Source organism: Sarcophilus harrisii, chromosome 2 (assembly GCF_902635505.1).
Source record: "Sarcophilus harrisii chromosome 2, mSarHar1.11, whole genome shotgun sequence".
Classification (NCBI taxonomy): Eukaryota; Metazoa; Chordata; class Mammalia; order Dasyuromorphia; family Dasyuridae; genus Sarcophilus; species Sarcophilus harrisii.
Window position 1 is genome coordinate 517,476,833 of NC_045427.1, and position 25,575 is coordinate 517,502,407.

A 25,575-nucleotide genomic window follows, 5' to 3' on the forward strand; every position below is an offset into this window, starting at 1 on the left:
TTGGAGTTGGGGTTTTAGTGGGCAAGAAGAAGAGAAAGATCAGATTTTAAAACTTACAAAGTAAAGAATCCTTTGAATATCTTACAAGAGCTGCAAATATGAACTATGATTGCGTGCAAAACAGTTCAGTAATGAGACACCAAAACGGTTTCTTTTAAATACCTGGCTTGTGGCCACCACAAAAAAAGGACTTGGTGAATTTTCCTAGTGCGCCAGACTGTTCTCCCTCACCCAGTACCCCAGAGTTCCCTTCCTTATGAATGTGTCCTCACTCTCCAGCGGGACCGGTTTGGGGGAAAGATTTGGCGAAGGAGGTAAGGAAGGAGCCATCCCTGTCGGGAGTGAGGGTGGGGGGGAGGGGAGCGGGGGGGAGTGGGGCAACTTCTCTTTTAACTCCTGTAAAGGTTGGAGGTGAGCTCAGAGCACTCGGCTTTGTTCGTTCGTGTAAGTCTGGGCTAAAAAACAGGTATTTAGGGCTAATAGCTGTGTAAACCACCTTGGGGGGAAAACACAAAACAAACAAAACAAAAACCCCCAACACACCAAAAACCTCTCTCTGAGCTCATTAGTGTTTTACTTTCATGTGTGAAACAAGCATATAAATGGCCCACTAATGAACTCCTGGATCTCCGGAGAAGGGGGAGGGGATGACGAACTGGGGGAGGAAGGGAGAAAGAATCTCCTTCCAGCGACCTGAGGAGCCCTCGCCCCCATTTTCCAGGAGAACGCGGGGGACCCGGGTCAGTTCCGGCGCAGGGAGAGAGGGTTCCCGGAGGCCTAACTTCCAAAACCCAGAAGCGGGGGAGGACAGAGAGAAGAGAGGTAATGAACCCGATTGAGTTTCCTTCCCTCGGTCCTCGGACTGCATTCATCCCAGCGGCTGGCCCCACTCTTCACCTGACTCCAGGTCTGAAGCAATCAAGACCTCTAAAGTTGGGCAGGAGTCTGGTGTGCCCGGACAACTTTCCCGGGGTTTCAGAAACCGAGGATATAGGACACTTGGCGGTGAAGTTAAAGAGAGTCCCCCTTCTTTCCCTCCTGGTCTTTCCACTGCCCGCCCGGGACTGAAACATAACCATAATCTGGCCAGTGCTTTCGCTTCTCAGAGTGAGGGAGTGTGGTGTGTGCCAGTGTGTATGTGTGGAGGGGAGCGGCGGGGAGAGAAGTATGAATGATTCCTTCTGGTGTGATGGATGGGGAGCAGCCTGATCTACCGACTGGGCTATTGCCGGACGCGGTAGCTGAGATCGCAGCAATCCAGAGAGACCCGAGTTCTGCCCCAGTTTCCTTCCTCCCGGACCCAGAATGGTTATTAGCAAAAATGAAGATGTTAACAAGACAAGATCCCTCGGTTCCAAGGCAGACTCGGTACCCTGACGTCCCTCTCCGCAGTTTCCCTCAGTTTAGGGACAGATCCGTTGACTGCCAAACCCTGATCGAGATCTTCCCCGCCCGTGCCCTTTCATCAGCGCTCGCCTCCGGCGCCCCCATGATCGAGATTTTTTATTAAAGAACCAAAGTCACTTAATACAGAAATGTCTCCCAAAACAAAGTTGAAAGGTTGTCATCTCGTGAGTCGGTGGTCGCCCTTTTAAAGTGCTGTTACATCAATAATTACAACTAAAAATAAATTAAATAAAGCCCAAAGATCAAAACTGAGTGGGGAGGGAGGGAGGGATGAGGAGGAAAACAGCAAAATAAATTACTTCATAAATAAATAAGGTTAAGTTAAACCAAATGCTGTACTAAGAGAATCACAGTACATTTATATCCATTGCACATAGCCACTTTGTCATTAGGAACGAGAGTTTAAGAAGTGGACATTACAGGTAGCTAGGACTTCAATCAGACAGTGATCACGCATGGAACATCGCTGGCGGGAAGTTGATAACGTATTCACAATCGACAGTCTGTTACTGTACAGTTGGACCGCGTGTTCTCCTTCAGGATAGTTGGTGAGGGTTTCGTTTCGTTTCGTTTTTGTTTGTTTTTTCCTTGCCCCTCTTCCTTTGGTCCAGTTTAACTTTTGTGGTCCGATGCCCTGAATTTCAACTTAGTTTTAGGCGGTATTTACACTTAGAACCTCTTGAGTCTGAATCCCAGGGACCGAAGGGGAAATGTGGGGAGAGGGGGAGAGTGGGCCGAGGCTTAGGAGATGGAGGAGGAGGGCGCGTCCGGAGATCAGTATTTACATCGTTCTGCTATAAATGGCTTGTTTCTCTCTTTCGGTTGCTGCCCCGTATTTACAGAGGAGGAGCATGGCTTTGTAGGTGTGTCCACGCGGCTCGGCTGCGTTAGGTTGGGCTAGGGCAGGAGCGGAGGCTTGAATGAGCAGTTCCCCGTGCAGTGACGCGGCGTCAGCATCTTACAGGAGAAGTGGTGCAGGGCATCATGGGCTTCTAGAAAGGGACAAACCCAGGCCAAGGGCCCAGTCTTATTCCCCTCCACACCCCACTCTAGAGGATTTTCCATTTCCCCCCCTCCCTTCTCCCAAGTCTTCAGTTCGGGAATCTCACCTGTCTACTAACGGTAGCTAGACGGTTTTTTTGAAAATCCAGTTATAACTAAATACATTTCTCTATACCCAAATATTCCTCATTTATCCCCTCCATCAACCCCTCCCCTCTATTTGGACAGACTCAAGACTTATCAGTCTGCTAGGCTTTCCCCCTCCCTCTTCCTTTCTTTCTTCCTCCCTTTCCATCTTTTCTTTTCTTCCTCCTCCTCCTCCCAGTTCCCCAACTTCAGGCCTCTGTGGGAGGGGACAGAATGCTCCCCTCACCTTTTAATTTCTGCTGGATGGCATAACGAGCCTTTCTTTCCTGGTCTAATTCGTTACACAAAGTGTCTGAAAAAGAATGGGGATAGGGTTGGTGCCGAAATGAATTCGAATTGGGTGTTCTCTATTCTTCCACACCCATCATTACCAACACATCAGACTGTTTAGTTGGGATAACTCTTCGGAGTTGTGGGTTGGAAACAAACACACAGCCGCAGCACACTAGCTTATGACTGCAGTATGGTATAGGAAAGTAATGGTTGGGAATTGCGCTTAAAGGCAGATGGATCTAACCAAAATTAAAGCAAACTTAGGCATTACTTCCCAGGTAATTTTACGCCTCGATTTTTAATTTAGAAACCATGGAAATTGCCGCGATAAGAAGTTCAATCACTCCATGTAATGATGCCTTCAAGCCGTTTGTTGGGCTTGCTTGCCATTCTGAGGCTAATCAGAGTATACAAAGGATATTAAATAAAAAAAATAATTGTTAAATTACCTTCAATTTAAATCCAAATGACTGAACTAACATTACAGCCCCTACCAGACAAGAGGTAGTTATGGCCTCTTGCAAGCGCTCACCTGACTCGAGTCTTACCTCTGACAATTTGCAGCTGTTGTACCATTTCTTCTCTATAGGCCAATTCCCTCTTCATCTGATCCTGAAAATTATCTGTGCAAATTGATTAAGTGAGAACTGTTAAGTACAGTCCCCCACCCCCGCATGCCTTACTCAGGCTGGTGGCCCTCCAGAGAGCCCCAGAAAATGTGTGTTTGGCGAACTGACAGCAAATGTGTTTGTGAGCATTGGAGTGGGAAGGGATGGGCCGGGACATATCGGGACAGTTCTTTGCCTCAATTGGCCTGGTGGAGAAGCCCAGCTAGCTTGGGCATTAGCCTACAACCCTGAGACAGTTGTGGGAGGAGAAGGATGAGGAAAGGAAGAGGAAGAAAGAAGAAAAAGGGGAGAGGAAAGGAGAAAAGAAGGGGAGAAGGGAAAGTGGGTAAAAAAAGGTGGGGACAGAGAGCAGGAAAGAGAAGGACAGGAGGGGGAGAGCAAGGCAACTAGATTTATCTTAGGAGGAAGGAAGAGGGTGGAAGAGGACAAAGAATGTGAATAAAAAGGAAAGAAGAGTAAAGATTAAGAAGGGAGAGTGGACAGTACAAGGAGAGTAGGGTGAGCAGGGACATACCTTTGAGGCTCTGGAATTCCCGTTCCAATTTCTTCCTGAGCTCCATTTGCTCCAGAAGCAGTTTTTGCAGTTCACCTGTGAGGAACAGCTTGGTAAGGCTTTGCAGGTCTCTGGACAGGACAGCTCTGAGCCTCAGACTCCTAAACCCCATCCCAAGCTTTCTGAAGTTCTTCTACAGACTCAGGGTCATACCCATACCCCACTGCTGGAAAATCCTACCCCACACTATTTCCATCCCCATTTGACTTTGGGATCAGTGTCTGCAGACTGGGCTTGTCTTACTTTTCCTATTTGTATTCAATAGAAGGATGGTAGTGGTAGTGGGAGCAGGAAGCGGAGCAATCTTCCAAGCCAGACACCAGGCTTCTAGAGAAACTGGTTCTAGTCACCTCAGCTAATCAGTCATTTCCCCTTCCTTTTGTCACTTCCAAATTGAGCATTTAGTGGACATCCAAAAAAGGATTAGACCTACTCTAATCACTATCCACTGCACTTAGGTCTATCATATCCCACTATTAATCTTACCCACATAGCAGACCTATAAAAACTAAAACTGGAATGTTAAAAGGAAACATACTTCCAGGAGTAGTAGACGTAACGTATTTGTATGCATCTCTTCCTGCCCCAGTCCTTAAAACTTCAGTGAAGGGGCCTCAGGACTATTTTCCTACCTCCCTACATAAATGTTGCATCCATCCATATGGTTTTCTGCCTGCCTACAGAACTGTGGTATTTTGAAAACTGGAAATATTTTTTTCAGGTGAGCAAACTGAAGGCAAGAGAGTTAAAGTGATTTGCTCATATTCACAATGAGCCAACGATAGAGCCAAGACTAGAAGATCCATTATTTCATGTTTCCACCCTGCAGAGTCTTGTCTCCAGAGAAACCAGACATTTTGACTACTTTTCTTTCTTTTGGCTGGAAGGCAAGAGATGGAAAGGATGGGGCAGAGGGAGCAGGGAACAGGGGCCCTCTTCATCGATATAGCCTATGTTTTTGCCAAGAATCTTTAACCCCAACTTCTGGGGAAGGCTTCTGGAAGCTCCTGAGAGCTATTCCTTTTCGAAAGTTTGAAGATTGAAAATGTCTGCCATATCGGGTGGATGTTATTGACACTTCTCCTTGAAAGGTTAACAGAATTTCTTTAACAGGAGGCAGAAACTCTGTATAAAATCAAAAGGAAGTCCTTCCACACCCCATTCTCTATCTGCTTCTCTAATCCTTCCAGACCTTTTCTATTATAGGAAAAGAAAGGGAGAGTTGGGGGTGGTTATTAGGATAATTCAGTCCAAAAACAATAGGTGGGATCAAGGCCCAGAAAATCCAGAGACCTAAAGGAGAGAAAAAAATTCCTAACCTGCTTTTAAGTGAAAGCTAAATCTAAAGTAGATGAAGGTCCTTTTGTTTGTTCTTCAAACTAACCCAGTCTTCTTATCTACAGGCCTATGTTTCCAGAAAGATTGTTTGAATCACCTTCTCTTTGGCCCTTCCTCACCCCAGACTGTAGGGTCTTGATATTCTTCATTAGGTTAATACCCCAGATTCTGGAAAGAATGGGATTTCTACTTGGTAAAGTGCTTTCAGCAAGCAGCTTATACACACACACACACACACACACACACACACACACACACACACTCACACTCACTCAAGTGGACTTCCTGTCTCTGAAGACTTAAGTTTTAGAGCCCTCACCTCTAGCGAGGTTCTCGATGTCTTTCTCACCTATCGGAGTTCCAGTGACATCCAAGGTCAGTCCTTCTTCTCCTGTGACAGACACAAGAACAAGTCAGAAGGTCAGCAGCTGACAAGAATGTCTTGATTTGAGTAGATTACTTGGAAACACCTTAGTCAACCCATGTGGAAGCTCAGCCTTAAACTATCCCTTCTTTGCCCATGAGGGAATAGGGAGAAGGGAGAAGAGTGGATTCATACTCTTGAGTAGTTCCCTCAGGGAGAGGGTTAATCATTTTTACTGATGTGTTTCCATATATCCAGGCCCGGCGAGAAGACATCGGGCTACCTTTCTGCATGAAAAGCCCCTTGCATTTCAGGCTCAGTGCCCACATTTCTTTTTCTTTCTTAACTTCCTTCCTAAACTTAACTTTCCTAATTTAACTCCATTCCTTTCCTCTTCTCTTTGTCCTTCCCCTTCCTAACTTCTGGCTCCCATTCACTGGAACTACTCGGCACAGGCTAGGACTCTAGGAGTAAATGGAATTCTGAGGAGTATAGGCAGAGTAGAGAGGGATTTGGGAAATCAGGGGACAACAGAAGAGAAAGTGACTCATGACTGGCAAAGTTATTTAAATATTTATCCATGTGAAGCTGGAGGGGACAGCTTCTTACTGTTGATTTAAAACCTTTTCCTTTCCAATGTCCATATCTCCATCATGTGTATCTGCCCTTCAGCAGTCTCGCCAAGCAGTCAGTAAGAGCTGTACACAGGTGAAGTTCCCCAGAGGCAGCTCCAATCCCTCCCTCCCAGTTCCAGGAAGAGGTAGAGATGGGAGCGGTAGAGGGCAAGGAAGACAGGGCTGGGAAGGCTGCTGCAGATGTGGGGGTTTAACTCACCTCGGTCTGTGGTTACAGGACTGGGCTGAGAGACACTCCTTTGGTCTTGATAGGATTTCCTAGCCTCCAAATCCTCTGCCGTGGAGTGATTGTCTTCTTTATCTGGCTCTTAAAAAGGAATAAACGGATTTTCAAGTACAAGCAATGAAAGTATGATCGAATATATCCTTAATTACATAATTAAGGATAGGGTGCTTATTAAAGACCTCTTAGGGGAGCTGCCTAATCCCTCTGCTCTTGGAAGATTGGCTAGGCTCCCTGGAATCATTTTCTTGGGTAAATCTTCACTCTTTTGCAAACCTTCCTTTCCTCCCCCAACCCCATTCCACAGAACCAACCCATCAGAGACAAATGACCTACATTGAGTGGAAATACTGGGCCACTAGCTAGTGTGTGTGTGTGTGTGTGTGTGAGAGAGAGAGAGAGAGAGAGAGAGAGAGAGAGAGACAGAGAGACAGAGAGAGAGAGACAGAGAGAGAGACACAGACAGAGAAAGAGAGACAGACTGACAGACAGAGAAAGAGAGAGAAAAAGACAGAGAGACAGAGACAGACAGAGACAGAGACAGAGAGATAGAGACAGAGAGACAGAGGCAGGCAGGCAGGCAGGCAGAGAGAGAGAGAAAGAGAAACAGGGAGGGAGAGAAGAGGGGAGGAAATTAATTTATGAGTTTCTTCCATATATTTTTACATCATTGGCTAATGCCTATTAAACGGTGCCTATTAAAGGCATAGGCAGGACTGGCTGCCTACTGAGGCACAGAATACACTAGGAAAGTTTGCCTTGAAAGAGCTTCCCCCCCCCCTCTTTTCTTCTCTTTCTTTCTGTTTCTACACACACACACACACACACACACACACACACACACACACACAATGACTTTCCTTTGGAACTCAGATCTGGTAAAAATAGAAGGGGTTAGATTAGGGATTCCAGAGAAGTCCTCCCTTGTAGGTAGAGGGGGAAAAATCCATTTTTATTTCCACTAATCTTTAACTAGAATTATTTAAAAGCATTATTCTAAGAAGGAACTCATAGCTTCCACCAAAGGAGTCAATGAAAAAAAAAAAAAACAAAACGACAAAGAACCTTTGGTACTTTACTGCCCTAAAAATTCTCTGATAACCCTCATATGGGGGGTAAGGATTGGACCTGTAATTTCGTTGGGAGAGAGCTCCCTAGTGGGAAATACCTTCTATCCTTTCAGGATGGCAGCTTCTCTGTGATTTGCAACGTTAAATGTTTCCCTAGCATTGAGAGATTAGGTAAACCCAGATCTTTCTGTCTTTCTGCCTTTGATGCTGGCTCCATATCCACTAAGCTATCTTGTCTCTCATGTTTCATGTGTGTTGTGTGTGTGTATAACATGTTGCATACGACATATATATACACACACACATTCATCACTATATATATATCGCTAAAATGTTTCCCGTTCAATTTTATTCCCGTCAACCACTGTACAATGTAGATGATCACACACATCTCAAACAGCCAACTACAATGCTTCCTCCAGACAGATCCACTCAAAGAAGCTGCTTCTAACTTGCACATAATAAGTGCCCAATAAATAGCCCCCTGAATGGGTGGATGAGTTTAAAGGAGAGAGTCAAAATGGAAACCAGTGTTTAGAACTGAACTAAATGCTTACTAATGAGAAGGGAAGGGGGGGGAGTCTTTTAATTTAGTACAGTTTAAGTTGTTGGGGTTCTTTCTCTCCCTCTCATTTCTATTATCATATTCTCCTCTTCTCCGACTATTTCAGCGAAGTGTCTCGGGTAGGGAAGAAGGGAGAAAGGGCCATCTTTACCATTTGCCTCTGGGTTGCAAAGGTAAGAGGCCGCCGTTCCCAGCGCCGAAGAGCTCTTCAGGGTCTGCAAGTGCTCGTCTCTTTCCTGCGCATACACCTGCAAAGCGAACGGGAGAAATCAGATGCAATTAGGGCGGCGGTTTGTTCCAGCCCCGAGGACCCTCTGACACCCTTTTGGGTCAAGGAAAGGAGACGCTCCAACAAGATTAAATTGGGGGAGGGGGACCAGGTGAAGGGAGGGACTAGTCTGTGTGCAAACAGAAGGGGGATGGAACAAGAAGGGGAGGGGCCCAGAGTCCCTTTGCTAGAGTATAATGACCACCCTCGCGATTTAAATGACGCAGACGAAGAAGCCAAACGGCCTCCGAGACTAACACAATAGGTTTGTATTAAATATAATTAGTGCTCTAGAGAAAATTACCTGAATTAAAAATTTAGCCGCAGAGGCCAAGAGCTTTTCAAAGCTCACAGCCCCCACAGATTCAACGTCCGTCTGATTTTCCATAATTTCTCCTCTTCCCTTTCCTCTCCTCCCGAAACCCCCGCATAAAAGAAATCCTAATAGGTTAATTATTTGTATGTAAATATACAGGTGTTCGAATCACTTTAAAAACCTAAGCCTTGTTTGATGCTCAAGTATAGTCTACTGGGCCCCAACACAAAGTTCGGAAACCCACACATACCCATACGCATGTATACATGCATACATAATCACACGTACACGTGCGCGCGCGCACACACACACACACACACACTCACACTCAAATGAGACCATTCCCCAGTCACCGAACTACGTCGAGAAGCTCTTCTTTCCTTCCTTCCCCCACCAAGCAACTGTGCATCGTTTAGGTCACTGTTCTTTCTAAACTTCCCTCAAGCCGCTTTGTCCGAGGAATAAAAATCTATTGGATACACGTTTCGGAAATTGGTAGTCAGGTTGTAACGTGGAATCTGAGGAATCTCCGTATTCTAGAGAGATACCTCCCACCTTTCCAATTGCTCAAGCCGCGTCTCAGGGTGACAGGAGTGCTCTGAGGCATTTTTTCCCCTCTGTTTTCTTTCACTTTTATGAATCCAACAATCGGATGCAAGTGCACCACTAGACCACCTCAAATCAGGAACTGAGGAAACCCACTCCAATTTATCTACTTGTTTCATTTCAATGGTAGTTTTATTATACGTGTTCTCTGTTACATCAAGTACACAGGACCACTGAAAAGTCAGAACATGCTGTATTTTGTCTCGGTCTCTGTCAGGGTGTTATTTTTTACAAACGTACTATGAAATGTAGAAATAAAATTGCATTCCATAGAAAACGTAATATCACTCAAGAACTGCGAAATCTTGGAAACGTGACTTGTAATATTCCAGGTTACAACGACTGTTTACAACAGCAATATCAATTTTTGTGGGAATTTTGTTCTACGGGGCCCCATGAACAGTTGGAGGGGATCGTGTAAAAAGTAACTGGGAAGAGAACTTTCTCCTGGGACCTGAGAGATCAAATGAGATCAAAAGCCCAATGGTTATGGGACGTCTAGCTACGAAATCTACCCGCTTTGCGTGACTATAGTGCCTAGACAGCCGAGGTGTATCCACAACACGGAGTATTAGTTCCACCACACACTGACTTGAGATTTGGGGTACGAGCGAAAAACCTGACTAAACACTTAGGTGATGGAGGCTTTGCTTGGCCCATCACACCGTGGGACCTCCTAGTTCCCCCGCTCCCACTCCTTTGTAGGCTGGATCCCAAGAGAAAGAAAATAAGTGGAAGGGGCTCACCTTGCCCGGGCCAGGGCCAGGGCCTGGAACCGAGCCTCCCAGAGCCCCGCAGGTTTCCCGCATCTCGTAACTTCCGTTTTCTGGACTCCCATCCGAGCGTCTCCCTGTTTCCTCAGCCGCTCCGAAACCCGGCCGGCCACTCGGCTGCGGCACGTGACGCCGGCGATGGTGGGGACTGCCACCATCGGATGAATCTGCTGGGCAGTCTCCTGAGGAGGAGGTGGCAGAGGAGGAGGAAGAGACTCCGGTGGGAAGTGGGGTAGTCAAGTCCCCGTCAGGGCCGCCGCCTCCGACTGACTGGCCCGGATCGGCCTCCTCCTCAGGTTCCGCTTCCTCGTCGTCGGGGAAGCGATTGGACTCCACGTCCACCTCAGGCTCATCTCCCGTGTCGACGTCGGGCGAGGCTGAGCGGTAGCTAGAGCTTCCCTCGCTCAGGAAGTCCGGACTCAAGTAGCCTCCAGCGCCGCTACCCCCTGGGCCGCGGGCAGCCCCAGCCCCAGCCCCATAGGCCTCTCGGGTAGTGCCGTACAGCTTGGCTATACTCTCGGCGTCCTTTACCACGGGTCGAAAGGCAGACACATAGCTACCCTTGCGGGCCTGGTGGGGCGGAGGGGCCTGGGGTGGCGCCAGGGGAAGGGGACCCAGTGACGGGGGCAGTGGTTCTTCTACTCCGTCCTCGTCCCCAGGTCCGCGGGACAGCGCGCTGGGGCACCGCTCTTCACCTCCGAGGCCACCTTCCTTGACCGGTTCTCCCACCACCTCCAGGGGCTCGGCTCCTCCAGGGGGGACTGGGCCTCCGCCTGGGCCTCCTGTTCCGCCCGCACCTCCTGGACCTCCGGCTCCACCGTTTCCAGCCGCAGCGGCTGCGGCGGCCGCTGCTGCGGCAACCGCCGCTGCCACGGCCTTGGCCTGGCTCTGAGCTGGGTAGGGTGGCACAGGTAGGCTGCCCGCCGCTGGCCAGAACATAGGAAAGGTCGGATAGACCGTGGCAGCCGCGGCGGCTGCAGCCACTGCAGCCGCATCCTTGGCTGCCCCAGCCGGCTGGTGACCCCAGAACATAGTACCTCCGCCTGGTCCAGCCCCGGCCCCTGGGGGTAAATGTCCTCCGCCGCCTCCGGCCCCTCCCGCGCCTCCACCCGCACCTGCCCCGCCAGCGCCCTTGGGATCACCCCCGCCCAGTACTGGGTCATCCTTCTTGGGGCACAAGCCGAAAGCTGTGGGGAAGCCGTAAGGGTGCGGGAAGAGAGGTGGTGGCAGCTTCTGGAGAAGGCCAAAGCCCTTGCTGGGTACAGGGATCACCGGGTAGCTGCGAACTCCGGTCCCACTGCCGCCGCCAGGGCCGCCACCGGCTCCTCCAGACAGGCCCAAGCCCCGTTGCGGGTGAGGGGGCGGCGGTGGCCCAGGGGGCCCCGTAGGGTCGTCATCGGCAGCGCAGCGAAGGCTTTTGTGGGGCGGCGGTCCAGGGGGAAGGTCTCCTCCGCAGCCTGGGCCGCCCCCTCCACCACCGGCCACTCCTTTTCCGGGGCCCCCGGGGCCGCTGCCGCCGCCGCCGCCGCCGTGCAGGGAGAATGTTCGCTTACGGGTTCCACCGTTGAACATAGCCTTGACGTCCTCCCACGCGTGACTCAGCTCGTCCGTGGCCGTCTTGTCGCTGAGCTTGAGGTGGCGGCGCCACGAGTTGAAGTTGGCCGCATCGGGCTGAGTGTACTTGGCCTCCGGGGTGCGGTGAGAGTGGAAGATGAACTTGTTGGGGGAGAAGTACATGCTGCAGTAGCCGCACTTGATGCACTTGGCGCGAGAACTGTTGTAGCGCGCAGGAATGAAGCTGCCTCGGGAGCCCCAGGCGCACTCGTGCACCACGTCGAAGGCAAAGTTTTCGGGCAGCTTGGGCGGCTTATGCTCTCCAAGAAAGGACTTGCAGAGCCGCTCTGCCTCGCGCTTTGTGATCATGCCACAGCGGCGCGACGAGATGGGCATAGCCCCGGCCCGGCGCAGGATCTCCAGCTGAACCGGGGTGCACTGCACACACGTGATGCCCAGGGCCACCCGCCGGTTGTGGATCTCATTGTAGCTGTAGTTCTTCAGCAGCGTGTTCGAGATTTGCGCCAAGCACAGGCGCTCCTGGCCGTCGATGACCAGGGAGACGATGGGGACCCCGTATAAGGACGTCTCGCCGACCTGGTTGGGCTTGAGGGTATTGGAGCCGGAGTAAGGCTGCAGCTCCTGCTTGGAGTTTGGGGAGGAGCTTCCTTCGCGCCCATTCCCCATCTGACTGGCGAGAGCCTCCATGCCGCCACTTCTGCAAAAGAAAAATCAGAGAGGAGATGAGCCATTTTCAGCGCCGCTGCTCAGTCCCGCCCAGCTGGGCGCAGGGAGCTGCTGCCTGCGTGGGGGGCTTCGCATTTGTTATTCACAACAGAAGTCACCCCCCTATAATAAGTTTCCTTTTGTTATTAATACATGTGCTGGCGCTAGGACAAAAGCCATCAGGGTTGGAGGAGAAGGAGGAGGAGGAGGAAAAGGAAAAAGAGGAAGAGGAGGAGATATTTACCCTAAAATTGCCCAGCTTCCCTGGTCCTGAATCAAGGACATTCACAATCTGTTCTCTTCTCTCTCTGTCCAACCTGGTGGCCACACAGGGTGTGGGTGGGTGGGGACATGAGCAGAGAGACCCTTAAGAGGGGAGCCCCCGGCACATGGTGGTTGGAGGGCTGTCAATGTCCATTATCAGACTATCTGGACTGGAGGGGGCATAACTGGGCAAGGTCTGCTGTCCGGAGTTCTGAGTCCCTCTCTAAAAGCTATTTAGGATAATTTGAGTTCCTAAAATCACAACCCGAAACGGCAAATCTCCTCACCTCCGGCCTGCTTCAGGATGGGACTGGGTGAGGGGAGAAGAGTGGACTAGTGCTCAAGTGTAAACAAACCAGTTCCTTTCCTAGTCACCCTAAGCTCCTTTTGGCTGAAAGATTAAAGACGGAAAATTAAATGGTTTTCTTTTTAACTATTGGTGGGAAAGTCTGCCATGGCCATAATAGTGTTGTGTTTTAGCGCATTTTTCTGATAAATACTCATTTTAGGGCTGGGCCATCTGGCGAGGTGGGGAGGGGGATTCTCTGAAAAGTTTTTCAGATCTTGCCTCTTTTTGTTCCAACCGAAAAGTCCCTGATTTTTCATTCATTAAATACTGCTTCTCCACTTTCTAGAGTGCAGGATTTGGGTTTTGCCTCCTTTAATTTCGGGTTATTTCTTTCTATCCTTTATTTTCCCATTATTATTTTTCCAAATGTGTCCACAGTTTCAAAGCTAGAGCCTTGGCAGCTTCCTGAAACGTTTGAGAAGCTCAAGGTAATTTTGATCTTTAGGATCGCTATTCTCCTCCAACTAAAAACCCGGTTGCTCCGGTTGCCGGAATCTATCCAGCATTTGACACGAATGGTTGTTTTAAATATCTGGTTCTTTAAACTCTGGAAGAACCCCGATCGGCCACTGGCCCTCCACGTGTCCTTAATCACAGTAAACGCAGATCTGGCCTGGCCAAGGCTCTAATTTGTCTTGTGTCCAGGAAAATCAACCTTTCCCACCCCACAACCTTCCAAACAACCAAGATGACAAATTAATTTCAAGAAATGAAACCCCATCGACCCGAGTTGTCTTTTTAAGGAACCATGGGGTGAGGTGTAGGTATCAACTCTGCACAATTTCCTTCCTTTGGTCTCCACAAATTGACCTGAAACAAGTTGACCATGTCTAAAAGTTGAATATCCCCTTTTACAACCTTCACTGAAGCCTAAAAGAAGCAAGGAAGCGGACAAGTCCAATGCAGGAACCTAGCAGAAGGATGCCTAAGCCTAGTAAATGAGCTTATGGAGGAGGGATTGGAGAGGATGAACAGCTTTTAAGGTAATTACACAATATCGCACCGGTTTCCCGAAAATGTGAGGGTCAACTGGCCCGCATCGAGTGAAAAATCTGTCCTGGAGTCCCCGGAGGCCAATTCCCTATCTGAATTCTAATTTGTTCAAGAGCCGGTCCAGGGTACTATGCATAGGGGAACACGGAGGGGAATTGGGGGTAGGGGTCTTGGAAACATTGAATTGTTTTGGAGACCAAATTGTTTTGGAGAACGTACTCCTGGTCTACAGCGTTATACCTAGTTCCAGTCAGGCCGGGAACAGGGAACAGAAGGAGAAAGGGAGCCCCAAGAGACGAATCGGATTTCAGAGACTTGTTCCTGAAGCAGGGGGTCTACTGCCAGGAGGGAGCAGGGCTGAGGAAAGGAAAGCCCTAAAGGCCGGCAGTGAGAAAAATGAAAAAGGGCCGGCGAAATGGGAAGGTGTCGTGGCCCCAGGCGGGTTTGGCAAAGCTGCTTCTCCGCCTCCTGGCGTGGGAGGAAGCGGGGGCTGAGGGGGTAAGAGAGAAAGGAGTAGAGATACCCTGTAGCCTGAGAAACTAGCGGCTGGGTCAGCTTTTAGGGTTTTGTTTTGCAAAACAAATTAAAAATAAGAACGAAACGAAAAAAGAGACGATAAAAGGGGAAGGGGCTCCAAATTGGACCCGTCGCTGGTACTCACCTAGAGGCGGCAGCTGGACCCCGTAGTGCAGGGTCACTGTCTTTGGGTGACGGAACCGGCGGGAGTCAGAAATCGCACCCAGCTCTCTGGGTTACGGTGCGGGCCCACGTTTGCGCGGGCACACACACATTCACACGCTCACACACCCTTCAGCCCTCCCCCTTGTCACCCTCCCTCCCCCTCCTCTGCCCTAAGTCCCGCGAGCTGGGCCGGCCGCGAGCCTAAGGGAGTTAGTTATAGCGGAGTCCTCTTCACGGGAGAGCTCGGGTGAGTATCCTGCGCTGCTGTCCTCCCAGCCCGAGACGCAACAAGAGAAGTGACCACATGGCCGGTCCGGGGGCTGCGGCAGCAGCGGCGCTCGAGTCGGAGGAGCCGCGCATCGATCCGCTGACAGCTGAAATAATAGGCGGGCACACCCACTTAGCGGGCGCACCTCGGCAGGGGCCGCACTTCGCCGGGGCCCGGCGCGCGTCAATCAGCCCCCAGCCCGCCAGTCACTCAGCGCGCAGCCTCGGCCTGGGGCTGGCTAGCCCAGGGCTCGGGGACCGGGAGGGCGAGAGACAGGGGGCGGGGGACAAGACAGGGGGTGCCCCGGGCAGAGTGCAAGGTAAGCGGCCGGCCCGAGACACCTGCGCCCAGCTCTGCACCTGCGGCCGGGCGAGCGGCGCCGCGCCCGGGAGAGGGGGGAGGAGTGGGGGCGGGGAGGAGGAAAGAGGGAGGTGTAAAGAGAGGAGGGGGAGGAAGAGATGGGGTAGAGGGTTGGGGGTTAAGGTCGGCTTGCAAGGAAAGAGCGTTAGGCGGGCGGGCAGGACCCGGAGTTGCAGGCGCCCGGAGATCTGGCCTTGGTTGAGTGGGAGTAGGAAAGGGACAGAAATAGGGGTCTTGGAAAGGGAAGAGAACAAGAAGCTGCTGGCTGGCCCCGGACTGGGATGAGGTGGGAGAACTGCTAAGGGCCCCCTGCTAACCTCTGGGTTATTGTAGCCACAGTCGTCCGTATTCCTAACCTCTTGGGTCCACGAGATGGTGAGGGCGCGGTGGAGACCCTACCCCCAAAGCTCCGCGCCACTTGGGCTCCTGGCAGCTTGGAAAGTTTGTCTATAGGGGGTCCGAGACCGATTCAGCCCCATGCTCGGGGCTGATACCGAAATGGGCCGACAAAGGTAGCAGCTGCGTTTCGGAGATGTTCAGGTTTGGGGGGGAGGGTGATGAGCTGGGGAAGGAAGGGGGAAAAGCAGCAAAGGGTGTCAAAGAAGGGAAAGGAGAATAGGTGGCTAGAGGAGGCGGTGGAGATGGTAAGTGCCCGCGGCCCGCCAGGTTGGCTTCCCTGCTCCTTCACAGCTTCACTCCGAATCTCTTGTTGCCCCTCCTCCCTTGGCCCTGTCCACTGAGGCCCCAGATCGCGGGCAGGTCGATGGCGGGAGAAATCACCGAATTGTATTATTTATGTAGCACCGCAAACTGCCCCAGGCCGGAGGGGGAGGAAGACTGGTCGATGCGGGATGGGAAACGAAGACGCCACCGGAGCCAAGTCCGGTCGAGGGTGGTGGGAAGTGTATGTGTATGGGGTCGGGTGGGGGGCTGAGGATAGGAGAGTCGGGGGCGGGGGGAAGGTGCGATGTGACAGCATGCTTGGAAGCGCGAGGTCTGGGATTTGGGGAGTTGAGGGCGGGGTGGGGACTGGGCGTTTGGCAGCCACGGTCAGAAATAGCCAGGTCATTCTCTGGCCCAAAATGGTGGAAGAAACCACCTTTTCTCAAGTGTTGCGCAGAATGATCGATGAGAGGACACCCAGGAACCAGGCCTTTAATGCGTTTGTAGAGTATGTGTGCACTGGAAGTGTGGGGGGTGGGGGGACGGGGGTGGGTGGGTGGGAGGTGACTATAGACTGGAGTGAGAGGTCTCTGCTTTGGGAACTGGGTTCTTAGTAAAGCAACAGCTACATTTCTGGGGTCCTTGGTTTCAGGCCCTGAATTTCTGGTAGGGCTAGTTAGGGGACACCAACAGAGCCAGGCAGGGGGAGCTGGAGGTCAAGCACATGCTCACCAATCTCTCTCTCTCTCTCTCTCTCTCTCTTTCTCTTTCTCTCCATTCATCCCTTGCTTTCTTTCTACTCAATTTCTCCCCCTCCCTGAGTCAGTTCTCTTTCCCCTTCCTCTCTACTCAGTCTGTGTTCCTTCCAGTCTCTTTTCCTCCTGTTTAAATTACAAGTCAGCTTGTGTGTAGAAGGTAAAAAAAGGCTCCTCTCTTCTCCACTACCCCCACCTCCAAGCCTTCCTTCCCTTCCCCCCACAAGCTTCGTGGCATTAAATGCTCTTAATGGACACGTTAATTAAACTGTAATTAATCATACTGTCCAGCCCAAGTTTGAACAATTACCCTAATCAAACAGAAGTTAATAACGGCCGGGGATGGCCTGAGGGCTCTGACTTCGGAGCCGCTGCCTCCGCGGGCCGCAGGAACCCTCAGCACTGCCGGCCTGCTCCACACGCGCCGCAGAGCCTGCCACGTAATGTGTTATTAAGTGGAGTTTGTCCTTGGAAACAGATTTAGTGCTATAAATCTTCCCCTACCAACAGCTCCCAGGTCATCCCCTTCTTTATCTGTTCTCCCTTTCTTTTAGGCTCTTTCTTCCTCTTACGGTCTTTGCTTCTTTGCTCTCCCTTTTCTCCTTTTTTCAGTTCTTTCCGTTCCCCCTATCCTCCTTTCCTCATCTCTTTCCCTTTGCCTATCCTCTATCTTTTCATTCCCTTTCTCTTTTGACTTCGTTTTCTTTCTCCTATTCTCCTCTCCCCCCTTTGCTTCTTTGCTTTCTTTTTTCTTCTCTCCCTTTCTTTTACTTTCTTTCTCTATCTCCCTTCGGTCTTCTCTATCTCTTCCTTCCCCCTTGCCCAGTCTCTCCTTTTTCTTTATTTTCTCCCTATTTCAAATCGAGAGCCCTGGGATCAGATACTCTCCTTGGGAAGGGAGAAGGGAGCCTTGGAATGAGAATAGGGCAAGTCATGTTAGATTCTCTCTGGGAGTCCAGAAGATAGCCTTAGGGCATATTTGTTCGCTTGTCTGCCTTTTTTTTTTTTTTTTTTTTTTTTTTTTTTTTTTAATTTGTTTCACCTTCTTCTCCCTCTTAAATTCATTCACTGAAAGACATAAAACTTTCTCACAGGAAAGTAATTTTCAGGAAACGTAGTTCAGTTCCTTTCTTTGTCCTGTGTCCTGTTCAATTTCCTTCTAAACCTATGCTTTTCTCTATATGTCTTCTTTTTGTCTCTTTCTATGCTTACTGTCTCCACCCGTTTCTTATAACTCCATCTCTTATATTTCTATTTTAACTCAAACCAGAGTTTCCTTCCTTCTTTCAATCTCTTTTTTTATCTTTCTGATCTCATCTGTTCCTTGTTCTTAGTTTCTATATCTCTGGATAATTCGGTCTCAGTCTCTGATCTTGCCTCTCACTTTTTCTATTCTATCCCCTTCCTCCCCGCCCCTCTCTGGGACATAGTAACCCATTTTCGGTATTACTGTTGAATCCGTCCCCTAGCTCAGTTACCCACCCCCCTGCTCTTCCCTTCTCTCCCAGCCTGGGCTCCCCCACCCCATAATTACAATCCCAGTCGGTAATTATTCTTCGCCTTTTAATGATTTTTCTAAAGAGACTTCAGAATCCCGCATCATTGTGACAACGACTGTGAAGCCAGGATGGGCCCGGGAGGCAAGAGAGAGGGGAAGGTGGTCAGCCAGGCCTTGCTGAACCACCCCTTGTGCCTTCTCCATCCCCACAACTGCCCATCCTGCGGGGTATTAACCACATACGCAATTGCATTGTGTCTAGCTGGGGTGCGATCACTGTACAAACATTGCCTAACTTGTCTGGTTCAGTTTGGTGACTAGATTACCTGGAATTGAGCCAGGTTCGAAAGCTTGTGACTGGGCCCCCTCTGTAGAGGGAGCTCTCTGCAGTCCAAGATCCGCTCGATGGGCTCCTGGGATGTCTCTTAGAACCAGACTGGCTCTGGACGAGAATGTGCTGAACTAGCTCAAAGGACCCTACGACCGAATCTCAGGATAGAAGGGAAAGCAACAGAGTTGCACTGATCAGGGCTGGGACGAAACGTGGGGGCGGGCTGAGTTCAGAACCCAGCACAATCGGACAGCTCCATCTCCTTTGAAGTTTCCAATTAGATTTGCCGGAATCCAAAAGCAGGCTTCACTCTGGGGCGCTCAAAGTTTAGGAAAGATAGTGACATCTGTTCTCTAAAGTAATTTTATTCGGAGAAAAGCTTCAACAAGAATCCTAGGCCAGGAAGAAGGAGCGAAGATAGTTAATGTTTTGGAGGTGGGAACAAGATCTTAGGTCCTGGGGACACTGAAATCAAGGTCACGGCTCTATGTCAGGTATTCCCATGTGGAGGCGTTATTTGATTTTTTTTAAAGGGGGGAAGGAGGGAAAGAGGTGATCCGACTCTCTAGTCTAGGGACTGGCCGAGGGTCCTTCCCATAACGAAGATGGACAAGTCAGTTCTCTTAGTTCCCTTCTCCCTAACCCATCAGATTGCTAGTTCTTGCTTTTCGGCCCAGGACCGTAAAGGAGAGAGGGCTGAATTTAGATTTTCTCTTTTTCTAGGACCAGGGCTCGTGGGAGATAGAGCCCCAGTTCTAGTGGTAGTTCTATCTCAGCCACCGGCACTTTCTGAGTTTACGCCAACGTCCCTCACTTTCGATTTTTAGAGCCCTCTTCTTAGTTCTCCTTGAGTTCGGCATTTCTTCGGCTCCTTTACTCAATTCTTTGTTCACAGGGCTGGTTCGTTCCCCCCCCCCCCCTTTTTTTTTTTTTTTAATCGAATCTTACTCATTCTCATTTCACCTGATCTTTGGTCCCGCTTCTCCTTCCCACGGCCCCCGCACCTCTCCAGTTCGCACGGCTTCCCTCAGGCACCGCGTCCACACCAAGTCCCACGCTCAGGTTATCTGCGCCCCGGAGTCTCCGCAGCCTGCGCCCCCACTTTTGGCTCGGGTTTGGAGAGCTCGCCTCCTTCCGCAAGCACATATCTTTTAACAGTTGAATTAACGGTAGTTTTCGTCAGTTAATTAGGTTTAATTTACATAATTAGTACAGTATAAAGAGTATTGGGGATAATCATGGGGTACGTATCGCTTACTGTGTAAACACGTATTCTGAATTAAAAATCAGATGTAATTAAGGCGTGTAGGCTCTGTTTAGGCAGGGTTTTAATTGTAATGAATTTCTAATTAACACTCAATGATTGCCAAATGCAAAGGGCTGTAAAATTTTCTTGTAGTTTTGCTAATTTATTGTTTACTTAATATCTGTATATTAATCCGCCGGTCGAGTCTGGAGCTTGGGCAGCCTGGGCCGAGGCAAGGGCGAGGGTACGCCGAGACTGGGGAACGGGAACCTCCAGAGCTGCCTCTTCTGCACACCAGTGGTGCTGACTAACTAGAACGAATGTCCTAAAAATCGACTGGACCTTTATCTGGAACCAAAGGGTGGAGGTGAGAATCTTGGGGAGGGGTGGATGGTGCAGAACTGCCGGGGTTAGGGGAGGAAAGTTTTTAGTTATGGAACTCTTGCTCTCATTTCTATCCTGGATTGAATTTTGAGGTGAGAGAACACCCCCCCCCCCCCAGACTCCCACGGTGCAAGTAAATGTCCAAGAGAGAACACTGGACTTTAGGATTTAGATTTCCCTCATGGCCCCCAAGCCGGGAAAAGGATTCACTGTTTTTTCTTTACTTTGCTTCTCCTTATTTTTATTTGATCCTTAAAGATTAGGGAAGCTAAATGGTGAACGTGCTGGGGAGGGGGGGGTGCTTAAGAAAGAGATGAGCTGAGGAGCAAGATTTGAGGATGAAGCTTTATATTAGTAAAATTTGACATTCAGAGAAACATCCAAATGAGATGCAAAGCAGCATTCAAATGAGCAGAGATTAATTTCAAGACTAAAGTTCAGGCATGCTTCATACTAGAATAAGGCAGCAGCTGGTAGAGGCCAGAAGTGGAGAGTTTTGTAGAAATCCCCTTGACCAGACTGAGGGTAAATGTAGTAAAATGTCTTTCTTCTTGGTACTTCAGCCTGCTTATCTCCTTTTACTGCTAACATTACAACAGCATTCTAGAATTGGTTTCTTCCTCCATTTTTCCACTCTCTTCCCTAACCTTCTGGCTATTCTGTTCTTTATCAAAGCTATTTGTCCCAGAACTGAGAAAAGAAGGTTGACCCAAGGTGTTTGGTCCACTACCCAAGGAATATCTCTGGGGAAAAAACATTTAGCCTAGAAGTAGGAAACTATGGATGGTAAAGGAGAGGGTTGGGAATTCCCAAAGGATTTCAGTTATCTCTGCTTTCTCTGACCCCAATTAGCCAAAGAACCAAAGGACTCCGAATTTTTATTGCCTCAGGGAAACCCCCTCCCCCAGATCACAGCTGAGAGGGAATGGAGACTTACAGAAAGCAGCCCAGATAATCTATCCTCATATATATAAACACACACACACACACACACACACACACATATATATATATGTATATATTTTGGCTTAGAAGTTCTAATTCTCTGGGTCTCTAGAACTCTTTAGAGGGCAACTTCTCCAATGCAAAATATGTGCCCATGAAGCCTTCTTTCCTCCTTTTCTCTCCCTTACTCCTTTCTTCTTCTCTCTCTTCTCTTCCTGCCCTCCCTCCTTTCCTTCCTAAATTCATATATAACAGCCTCCTAATTGGTCTCCTTGCCTCAAAAGTCTCTCCATTCTAGTCCAACCTACACACTGCTGCCAAAGTAATTGTCCTTAAGTGCAGATCCAATCATTTCATTCCCCTAATCAATCATCTCCTATTGCCTTTAGAATAAAATTTAAACTGTTTAGTTCCTAAAGTTCTTCAAACCTATCTCTCCAGTAATAATGAACCTTCCTTTACTTTTCGATTTGGCAAACTGGCCTTTTCTCTGTTTCTCGTGTTCCACGTCTTTGAACTGGCTGTACTATATGCTTCGAATACATTCTCCACTTCACTTTTACTTCCTAGAAAACTTCTCTTCTTTCAAGATGGAGTTCAAGTGCTTCCTTTTACAAGAAGCCTTTTATGATCCCTTAACTGCTTATGTTGTAGCATTTATTTACCTTGTAGTTATTTACATTTGATATGTATGTTATGTATATTCACATATTTATATTTATTAACACATACACATGAAAAATATTTTTATGTCTTTGTTGGCTCCCCTCATTAGAATGTAAGCTCTTTGTAAATATGGAGAAATACCTTGTTTGTACTTGTATCTCCACTACCTATAACATAGAAGTTACTTAATAAATACTTGTTGATTGATTGAATGAAGGTTCTGGTCTGGGGGGATTTGCAATCAAGCAGAAGAATCAAGATTTAGACACAAAATATTTAAAAGCATCCTAAATGTGTTAAATGCCACATGAATGACATAGATGCAGACTTGTAGGGATTCAGAGGGAAGTGAGCCTCACAATAGGTTAAGATGGTAAGGGAAGATTAGGCAGTGAGGAAAATCCAGGCTGAGGGTGGTAATGGTGGTAGGAAAATTGTGAGATGGGAGTATAAACATACACTTGGGAATGCACAAGTCAAGCATAGGGGATGGAGAAAGATCTGCCTGACTGGCATGGGATTCTAAAACTAGAAAAACTGGAGCAAGATTATGGACTATGACCTTGAGGATTCAGGACTTTACCTGATAAGTAATGGAGAACCACTGGAGAAGATGTTTTAGGAGGAGAGTGGCAATCTGAAGTCAACCATCCTTCCTACAAATTGTCTTCAAGGTTTGAATTTTGCCTTCTAGAAAGTCAAGTATTTTAGCTATATCCTTATTTTGAAGTTTGAGTAGGGGTGAGAAGGGGGAAGAGGAAGACAGAAGAAGTAATAAGAGCAGGGAAAAAAGGACAACTTGGCAAGCTTTATACCTTTAAGGCAGTATGAAAGCAGACTTCAGGTATCTCTTGGCTCCCAAGGTCATCCCAAGGAAAGTTATAATCAAGGTTAATCGGCCTGGGCTAAAATGCCTGGTACCCTGTCATCTGGTTATGAATATAACTCCGTGAGGGCAGGGAATATCTTTGTTAGCCACCTCATCCCAGCAAAGTGCCTTGCACAGAATAAGTGCTTATTGGATTGGATTGAACTGGAATGAGAGGATAGCAGTTTCCCCTTAAAAGCCTTGCTTACTGCCTTTTTTCATTCTTTCCTATAGGACTTAGAATTGCTGGGGTGATGGTTCATTTTTCCCTTTAGTGCTGCCACCAGTCCTAGCTTTTGTAACCTTTAGGATCCTTGATCTCTCCCAGAAATTTCTGGGTTAAACATAAGCTCAAAACCTGCTTTTCTCCTTAGTTCAAAGACTGAATTTTTCCAAAAGACCTGCTATAAAAATTTAGAGGGGAAGAGAAGTAAAAATCATAGAAACAATATAACACAAAAAAAAATGCCATTATAAGGTCCTGCTCTGATGGTGAGGAAGTTCCTGAAGGCTTTGACAGCAGAATCTAAGCTCTGATTGGCCAAAAGATTGTAAATCATAGATTTAGAGCTGGAAGAGTCCTCAGAAACCATTTAGTTCAATTTTTTCATTTTATAAGTGAGAAAAACTGAGGCTTTGGGAAGTTAAATGACTTGCCTAAGGTAATACAGATAGTAAGTAGCAATAACAGGCCTATCAAGTTGAAAATATATTGGCAGTAATAGACTCACCTCCAAGGACCAATCTAGCTAAGCTCTGAGAGGCCACAAAGTGTTACTTTTTATTTATTTTTTGCCATAGCTACTTCTAAAAGCAACCCACCAAGATGTAGAAGAATTTGAGTTTGTGTTGTGGAGGGAGACTTGGATATAAACCCAGATCTTTTGATGTTTTTAAGTCACACAAGAAGAGAAGTGATAAATCATAGAAATTGTAATTGAAAATATCTATAATCTATCCACAGAAAGTTGGCACAACTTCCAAGCACCATCATACTCTTACTGTCAAACTCAATCTGGGAATAGGTAGCACAGCAAAATGAATAAAATTCTGAGGGTTTTTTCTTGATAGTATTTTATTTTTCCAATGATGTTTTAAGATAGTTTTCAACATTAATTTTTAAAAATTTTATTTTAATAGTATGCTATTTTTTCAAATACCTGTAAGATGGTTTTCAATTTTCATTTTTGTAAGATTTTTAGTTCCAAATTTCTTTCTTCCTCCCTTACTTTCCCACTCCTCACACTAGCAAACAATCTGATACACATGTATCATTCATTTTTAACAGATTTTCATATGTGTAATGTTGGAAAAGAAAAATCAGAACAAAAGGGGAAAACCACAAGAAAAAGAAAACAAAAGGAAAAACATGAAAATAATAAGTTTAAATCAACATTCAGTCTCCACAGTTCTCTCTCTGGTTGCAAATGGCATTTTCCAGGCAAAGTTTGTTGGAATTACCTTAGATCACTGAATTGCTGAGAAGAGCTAAGTCTATCATAGTTAATCATCACACATTCCTCTTACTATTACTATGCACAATGTTTTCCTGGTTCTGCTTGTTTCACTCAGCATCAGTTCATGTAAATCTTTTCAGGATTTTCTGAAATCAATTTGTTCTATTTTCCATTACATTCATTTACCGTAACTTATTCAACATTCCCCAATTAATGAGCATCTACTCACTCTCCAGTTTTTTGCCACCACAACAAAGCTACTACAAACATTTTTGTACATGTCGGTCCTTTTCCTTTTTTTATGAACTCTTTGGGATCCAGATCCAGTAGCTGGATCAAAGGATATGCAATTTTACAGCCCTTTGGCCATAGTTCCAATTTGCTCTAAAGAATGGCTGGATCAGTTCACAACTCCACCAACAATGCATTGGTGTCTCAGTTTTCCTACATCACCTTCAACATTTATCATTATCTTTTCCTGTCACCTTAGTTAATCTGGGGTACCAGCAGAAGGTAAAAGAAGAATGAACCACATGAAGAGATCTAGGTTAATGGCCACATAGAGCAGTCAGGTAGGCCTAGATGTTAAGTCTGCAAGCAAGTTACCTAACCTTTCAGTTCCAATTTCTCCATCTATAAGATGAGGACAATAATACCTATAATACCCAGCATCTGGATTGCCTTGAAGCACAAATAAGATAAGATGCAAGGCATTATTTGTTGATACATTTTGTTTTTATATCATCTTCATTTCCCCTTTTCCAACTTGGAGACTTAAGCCTTATTAAAGATTTTAAAAGGAAAGAGGAAAATGAGATAAAAGTGGTTATTAACCAAGTCTGATGATATATGCTGTGTTCCATCTCCATAGTCCTGCAAAGAAGTAGCTGGAGGTATCTTCTCAGATCTCTTCCTTGGGGCCAAGTGTGGTCACTGAAACTTTACAGAATTATGTTTTCATTATTTTGTTGTGGTTCTTTTCCATTCACATTGTTATAGTCATTGTGTATTAATGTTTTTCTCCTGGTTTTGCTTTGCTCAACCTTTAATCAGTTGATAAATCTTCTGATGGTTCTCTAAGTTCTTCCTAATCATTTCTTACAGTGCAGTCATATTCCAATATATGAATGTACAACAATTTGTTCAGCCATTCTCTAGTTGTTGGACTTCTACTTTGTTTCTACTTCATTGCTACTAAACAAAAACACATACATTATGTATAAAGCAACTAAATAAATGTCAGTTGTATTTTACATTTTTGCCTTAACTTTCAAATACATATTCCTCTCTTTAGAGAGCCATCTCTTGAAACATATTTGGAAAAGAGAGAGAGAGAAAAAATCTAACAAAATTAACTAACACATTCAGGACTCTGCCAATATACAAAATGTTCCATAC

At 47.4% G+C, this 25,575-nt stretch overlaps 1 protein-coding gene across 2 annotated transcripts; it reads right to left on the reverse strand.

Moving 5' to 3' along the window:
* Positions 1-919: 919 nt before the first annotated feature.
* On the reverse strand, positions 920-12,437 carry SKOR1 (SKI family transcriptional corepressor 1). Of its 2 annotated transcripts, none has more exons than XM_031955327.1 (8): positions 10,143-12,437; positions 8,358-8,454; positions 6,548-6,655; positions 5,669-5,740; positions 3,973-4,047; positions 3,378-3,452; positions 2,783-2,848; positions 920-2,399 (listed from the first exon to the last, which is right to left on the reverse strand). In XM_031955327.1, exons 1-8 carry the CDS (start codon positions 12,429-12,431, stop codon positions 2,305-2,307), a joined length of 2,877 nt encoding a protein of 958 aa, XP_031811187.1. In that variant the 5' UTR covers positions 12,432-12,437; the 3' UTR covers positions 920-2,304. The 2 variants fall into 2 exon arrangements, with proteins under 2 accessions (XP_031811187.1, XP_031811186.1); XM_031955326.1 differs by having other exon boundaries at positions 5,699-5,740; positions 10,143-12,433.
* Positions 12,438-25,575: the final 13,138 nt, after the last annotated feature.

What these genes read in the sequence shown, in the direction of transcription:
- SKOR1 (XM_031955327.1), bottom strand. Translation starts at nt 12,431, where the DNA reads ATGGAGGCTCTCGCCAGTCAGATGGGGAATGGGCGCGAAGGAAGCTCC. An exon ending in CTGGCCCTGGCCCGGGCAAG is followed by an intron (nt 8,455 to 10,142) that starts GTGAGCCCCTTC and finishes TTCGCTTTGCAG; the next exon opens with GTGTATGCGCAGGAAAGAGA. An exon ending in CATCCAGCAGAAATTAAAAG is followed by an intron (nt 2,400 to 2,782) that starts GTGAGGGGAGCA and finishes GTCCCTTTCTAG; the next exon opens with AAGCCCATGATGCCCTGCAC.